Source organism: Rattus norvegicus, chromosome 1 (assembly GCF_036323735.1).
Source record: "Rattus norvegicus strain BN/NHsdMcwi chromosome 1, GRCr8, whole genome shotgun sequence".
Taxonomy (NCBI): domain Eukaryota; kingdom Metazoa; phylum Chordata; class Mammalia; order Rodentia; family Muridae; genus Rattus; species Rattus norvegicus.
The window spans coordinates 153,626,449-153,633,183 of record NC_086019.1 but is presented as its reverse complement, the minus strand read 5'-3'; the positions used below and the strand labels follow the sequence as shown (position 1 = coordinate 153,633,183).

The 6,735-nt window shown below is 43.3% G+C and overlaps 1 protein-coding gene across 5 annotated transcripts in view; it reads left to right on the top strand.

Moving 5' to 3' along the window:
* Positions 1-6,735, top strand: part of Ccdc83 (coiled-coil domain containing 83) — a 74,325-nt gene that overhangs the window by 21,927 nt on the left and 45,663 nt on the right. For all 5 annotated transcript variants that reach the window (XM_063280970.1, XM_039101063.2, XM_008759644.4 and 2 more), the window contains exon 2: positions 3,382-3,507. In XM_063280970.1, coding sequence (XP_063137040.1) covers positions 3,413-3,507 — 95 coding nt within the window. In that variant the 5' untranslated portion in view covers positions 3,382-3,412. The remainder of the gene's footprint in view (positions 1-3,381; positions 3,508-6,735) is intronic.

The following is a 6,735-nucleotide window of genomic DNA, read 5'->3' as shown; positions in this document are numbered from 1 at the left end:
TAAAAGCATAACAGCCACGTAACTGAGGTAATTGAACAAGATGAGGTGTTTTCTCCAGCACCAGATGGGGAATACTGGAGGAGCCCACCACACTTGATCTTTTCCATATGACTCAGAAAGATATTAGTCTTGACATTTGTCTCAACTTTTAAATAAAATACAGTAGAGAAAAAAAATGAAATAGTTATTGTTTTAAAATGAAACATTAGCATGGTTTTTGTATAAAGATAAAAATTCATGTTCTGAAGTAGGAAATAATATAACAATTCAGCTTGGCATCAGAAGCAAAGAGAAAGAATGTTTCTCAGCTGATAATTTTTTGTGGACTATATGAATATAATGATACATTTCTGGGTGGAGCTTACTGAAGAGCTGTGCTTAGATGACGAATAAATGAAATGTTTGCATAGTGTCTCACACGTATGATGCTTCCTAAGCCATATGTCTCTTCTATTCTCTCCTCACTTTCAGATACGCACTATCTTTAAATTGCAGGCACTTGTAAAGCAGAAGGGGTCTTCATGCTATAGACTCCAGTCCACAGAGCTCACCATGGCCCGGCTTCACCAATGACTTGCATAACCTAAGTGGGAGTCCTTGTAGACCTGTATGGATCATGTAGATCCGCTGACGTAGAAACATGCTTTCTTTATACACTCACTTACAATAGGTAACTGTCATGTTTAAGAAGACAGTTATGGTAGGTTGCCCACACTTGTAATCTCAGCATCCAAGAGGCTGAGGTAGGAGGATTTCCACAGGTTTCAGACCAGCCAGGGCTACAGAGTAAGACCTTGTCTCAAAAGAAAAAACGAAGGACACCGTGTTAATGGACTGTTTTAGATGGATTCGTACTTCTCTAGAAAAGTCTCAGATACAAAGAAAGCATCTCTGGAATTCTGGGTGTATGAGGAGTAAGTGTATGAAGAAAGCATGTTTCCACTTCAGCAGATCCAGATGATCCATACAGGTCTACAAGGACTGTCAGTTAAGTTATTCGGGGCCATGGTGAGCCCTGTGGACTGGAGTCTATAGCATGAAGATCCCTTTCACTTTATAGTTGCCTGCAATTTATTTCTTTTCTTTTGTTTGTAGTTGGATTTTTTTTTATTTACATTTCAAATGTTATTCCCTTTCCCGGTTTCCCGTCCATAAGCCCTCAATCCCATCCCCCTCCCCCTTTTTCTATAAGGGTGTTCCCCCTCCACAACCATCCCCCTCACCCCCCCAACCCTGATATTTCCCACACTAGGGCATCAAGCCTTGGCAGGACAAGGGCTTCTCCTTCCACTGGTGCCCAACAAGGCCATCCTCTGCTACATATGCAGCTGGAGCCATGGGTCTGTCCATGTATAGTCTTTGGGTACTGGTTTAGTCCTGGGAGCTCTGGTTGGTTGGTATTATTGTTTTTATGGGGTTGCAAACCCCTTCAGCTCTTTGAATCCTTTCTTTAATTCCTCCAACGGGGATCCCATTCTCAGTTCAATGATTTGCTGCTGGCATTTGCCTCTATATTTATCATGCTCTGGCTACATCAGCCTCCTGTCAACATGCACTTCATGGCTTCATCAATATTGTCTAGTTTTGGTGGCTGTAGATATATATGGGCTGGATCCCCAGGTGGGGCAGGCACTGAATGGCCATTGCTTCAGTCCTTCTTAAAAGGGGGAACAAAAATATTCATAGGAGGAGATATGGAGACAAAGTTTGGAGCAGAGACTGAAGGAGTTGCCTGAAATTTAAAGAAAGATAGTGTGTATCTGAAAGTGAAGAGAGAATAGAAGAGACATATGGCTTATGAAGCATCATATGTGTGAGACACTGTGCAAGCACTTCATATATTATTTATCCAAGCTCACCACAGCTCTTAGAATAAGGTTGCTATCCTTCTCAACTGTTCAAGAGATGAGGAATCTAAGATACAAAAAGATTAAGTAACTTTCTGGAGATCACACAAAAAGTCAGTGATAGGGTCTAAGATTAAAACCCATGTCTGCCTGACTGTTCCATCGACCCAAGTACTTAGTCCACAGTAATTGTATCTGTTGTAAGGAGAGAAACAGCATTGCCTAAGAATTATCACACGCTTGCTGTAAAATATTTCCAATCACTTAAACAATCCCCAAGATGTTTCCCACCAAACCAAACTATAGATGCGTTGGTAAGAAGACAGACCCTTGATCTTAGGAGAGCAGTGGAAGTGAGTTAAGAATCTTCTAGGGAAAGCTGTACTCTGAAAAGTGTGTTTTGATCCCTAAGCCAAACCCAGGAGGCATCCCTGTTTCACGTGAACATCAGCCAGCAGTGGGTCTTGATTTTCCTTCCTTTGAAAGTACTATTGACAATTCAATTATTTTACATAAAGGCAATTTATGGTTTATGAAAAGTTAGTGAAGCAATGTCCTAATTATAGTTAGTTGCATTGGTAAATCTCTTAGGTGTTTAAAAAGTACTTCAAAGTAGGCTTTTATTTGCGATTTGTATGACAACAACCCTAGCCGAGTGGAATTCTTTCAGGCCCTTGCATCTTGATACTTAAAACCCTTTTTTATGTAATTTTTTAATTCCTTGCATACAATACAGCCAAGTTCTTTATTCTTTGCATACAGTGTGTTTTGGTCATATTTTACAACTTCTCCCTGATCTACCCCTCCCTTCCCACTCTCAGCCCCCAACTTCAACGTCCTCTTCTTTTACTTATAACCTACTGAGTGGAATTTGTGCTGCCCTTCATGACACGAGTGGAGAGCCCTCCAATGGTGGGTAGGACTCTTCCTCCCCTAGTAGCCACCAATTGTCAATAGCTCCTTAGCTGTGATGAAGGGTCATGAGTATCTCCACCACCCAGGCTAGAATGTTGACTAGCTTGAACTTCGTAAGAAGCCACATTTTTGTGGTTCCTGTGGTGGACCTGTCACCATCCTGCCCCAGTCCTCCCTGACCCCTGGCTCTCTTGATCTTTCCACCTCTCTGTGGTATTTTTTAAATAGACATTTATTGAGATGCTCCCACACACAGTGCACATTGCCAAACACTGTGGAGAAATAAACAGCTTATGAAACGTGGGCCTTTGGTCTTGAGAAGAATGATGGGTAACTGGTATAGGTGGATAAGTAAACAGTACAAGTGTCTCACACAGTTCCAGATGAATTGGGGTGTGCAGGGATGTTCTATCTGGGCTAAGGGCAGAACTCACCAGACTAAAGATTCCAGCTGTTTAAATGGTGCTCCCACCTTGTAGATGATGTTAGATCTGGGGACAAATGCAAACCAGGATAAAATAGCCAGTATTAAGCCCCAGGGGTGATTTTCCAGAGTCAGCACAAGTAGAAGGGTCAAGATGGAGCTGATTCACTTTCCCTGTGTCTGTTTGCTCCTTAGGTGTATATAGTCTTGGTGGTCAACCAGAACCATGGACAGCTCGGCAAAAGGAAGTAAAAAGGATGCGCCTGATGGACCACCAAAAGACTCGAAGATGCCTGTCAGCGAGGCACTTCTGGACTACCAGTAAGTTTGTGGTATGAACCTGAAAATAGCCCCATGCGGATATAGTCAGTGTTAAGACTGAAGGACATAGACATGGGAGTGACATAGCTAAGCAGTTCCAAGAAAACAAGATGGATTAGAGACATCGTACCACTGTGCTGTGTACACAGGCTGAGCAGAATATGTGTGACAGCCATGTACTGGTTTCCCTCTTAAAGTATGTTGTGGATAGTTAGTGTAAATCGAGAGTGGGAGAGGGCATTTCTCTTTATTAACATTTCTGTTTCTTAGGTATTCTATCTAGCCTGTGTTATTCCTAAATAGCTACATATCATGTGTGTGCATGTGTGTGCATGTGTGCATGTGTCTGTGCCATGTAAGCCAGATGACAACCTGAGCTGTCATTATTCAGGCACTGTCTCCCTCGGATTTCTTTCTTCCTTTTTTATTTTATTTTTTTATTTTTTTGTCAATCTTTAGCCTTGAACTCTTGACCATCTTTCTGAAATTATAGGCGTGTGCCACAGCTCTTGACTTAAAAATTATTTTTAATAACAAGAGCATTTCATAATGTCTCACTCCTAGAAGCTGGAGATGTCTTATTTCAACAAACAGCCTCTTGAGAGCTTGCGAATGTCAACTTTTGGCACTGGGTAGGTCTTCTGATGTGTAATTTTTAGGGAATTCATGGACAAGTGTGAGTAAATTTCCAAAGAAGAATGAAATCATTCATGTTTTCATTCAACAAGTATTTGTATATTTATCATGTGCAAGACAAGTGCTGAGCCCAGAATGCAGACATGAGCAGGACCACATGGTCTGATGCATTGACGCATAGCAGTCATATAAAGAAGAAGAAAATGGCCTGACCTAGTCGGAGGGTCGGAGGGTTTGGAAAAACCAGAATGAGGAAGCCATGAGAGTTGATCTCTGAATGAAGACAGTTTTAGAGAGAGTGGAAGAACATATGAAGGCAAACCATAGCTCAAGAAATGGCAGATGTCAGAATGAAGCACAGAGCACGGACTCGGGTGGTGCAAGGGCTACAGCAAGCAGTGAACGCTGGGATGAGGAAGGAAATTTTTTATTGGAAGGATGCATGGTTGATAATGGGACCCTGTCATCAAGTGAGGGATGGGGTTGCCATCCCACAGTCAAAAACTCTGACCCATCATTGTTCCTGTCTGAAAGAACTGCTGGGACAAAAATGGAAAAGAGCCTGAGGAAAAGGAGGTCCAGTGACAGGCCCAAAGTAGGATCCAACTCAAAGGGAGGCCCCAAGGCCTGACACTATTACTGAGGCTATGGTGTGCTCAAAAAGGGGCCTATCTTGACTGCCCTCCAATATAACCAGCAAGCAGCTGAAAGAGTCAGATGCAGATATTTATACCCAACCAATGGACAGAAGCTGCTGACCCTTGTGACTGAATTAGGAAAAATGTGGAAGAAACTGGAGGGTGACCCTATAGGAAGACCAGCAATCTCAACTAACCTGGATTCCAGAGATCTCTCAGACACTGGGCCACCAACCAAGCAGCATACACCAGCTGAGATGAGGTCCCCAACACATCTACAGCAGAGGACTCCCAGGTCTGAACTCAATTAGAGAAGATACACCTAACCTTCAAGAGACTGGAAGCCCAGGGAGTGGGGAGGTCTGGTGGGGTGGAAAGTGGGGAGGTGGGGACATCCTCGTGGAGACGGAGGTGGGAGAAGGAGGTATGGAATGAGGGACAGTCAAAGGGTAGACTGGGAGGAGGATAAAAATCTGGAGAGAGAGAGGGAGAGAGAGAGAGAGAGAGAGAGAGAGAGAGAGAGAGAGAGAGAGAGAGATTAAATAAAAATTTAAAAAGAAAGAAAGAAAATGAGGTCCTGTGATGGTAGCGACTGTATCTGTAATGAGAAAATTGTCTTATCAATGGGCAAGGAAAATTCTCTTCTCCTAGGGAAACCCTCACTTGTGCTCACATCTTGTTTAGAAGGCAACAAGTAAAGGGTCAGAATTCTAACAAAGAAACAGCCACTGAGAAGAGCTCATACTTGAGGTGCCTTTAAATACAGGCAAGGTAACATTTGCATGCATTTCCCATGCAACTGGGAAATCTTTCTCCTCTTGGAGGCAGTGCAGAAAAGCCAGGCTCTGTGAATGCAGCCTGGACTCTCACTGGCTCCATGGTTTTGTGATACATATATATGTATGTATGTATGTATGTATGTATGTATGTATGTATGTATATCTCCTATATTTCTCCTTCCCAGCTTTCCTATACTACAACTAGATACAGAGAGGTGGGTGTATACTTGGCTATAGATTTTAAGGAGAGAAAATACAAATAAAGATTTTGAAGCCAGAGATCGTTTAGGTGGGTAGTCCATGGTTTGTTTACATGGAGCAGGTAGTTAAAGTACGGAACTCTAATTCTTTCAAATCCTAGTTTCAATGAGGGTTCTTAAACACTTCAAGCCCACCTTCTAGCCCACCACCCACCAGAGGTAGTAGGAAAGAAAGGATACAAGGGAAGTGGGCCTGTTTAGAAATGGTTCTTTAGAGCAACTCCATCTCTGTTTTGTCAGGAAACTGGCAGTTCCATTCATTCAGCAGTGACCGCTCAAGCCACTATCAAGCACTTCACAGATACACCAGCAGCCCAGTTCGGTAGAGTCAGGCTAGCAAACACGAATCAGCAGTGGTGTCATTAGCTAGCAGAGACAGCCAGGCCTGGAGAAGTTCTTGCTATGCCTCTTTCATCAAAGTAGAGATCAGCTAAGATTCGAGACCCACACGCTTTGCACAGCTGGCTCTATAAGCAAGCCAAGCTCAGCTTCCATCACTGTCTGCTCAGTCCTATTTATACCCTACAAACATCACACGTCCTCCACAAGTCTTGCCTCAGCCCATGTCTTGCCTCAGCACTTGAGTCTTAAAATTCTGCATGGGTCTGTCTCAGCTGACGTCACTCTGCCACTCAGCCTAAGTCCGGTGGGGGGAGGGTGGCAAGAAACTGCAGCACACGATCAGAAGGTTTCGGGTGTGTTTCTTCCTGACAAATAGAGCTCGACTATGCGATGTAAGGTGGACGATGCTTGCATGTCCTTAGCAAAGAGTCCTTAGGCATTATGTGTCCTTTCAAGTACTCGAATTATCAGAGAACATCCTTTCACCTGTGTCTGCTTCAGCGAAACACTCCTACACATGCCTGCCCCAGCAAAACACCACCCAACACAACTGACTTCCCAAAGAACCCTTAA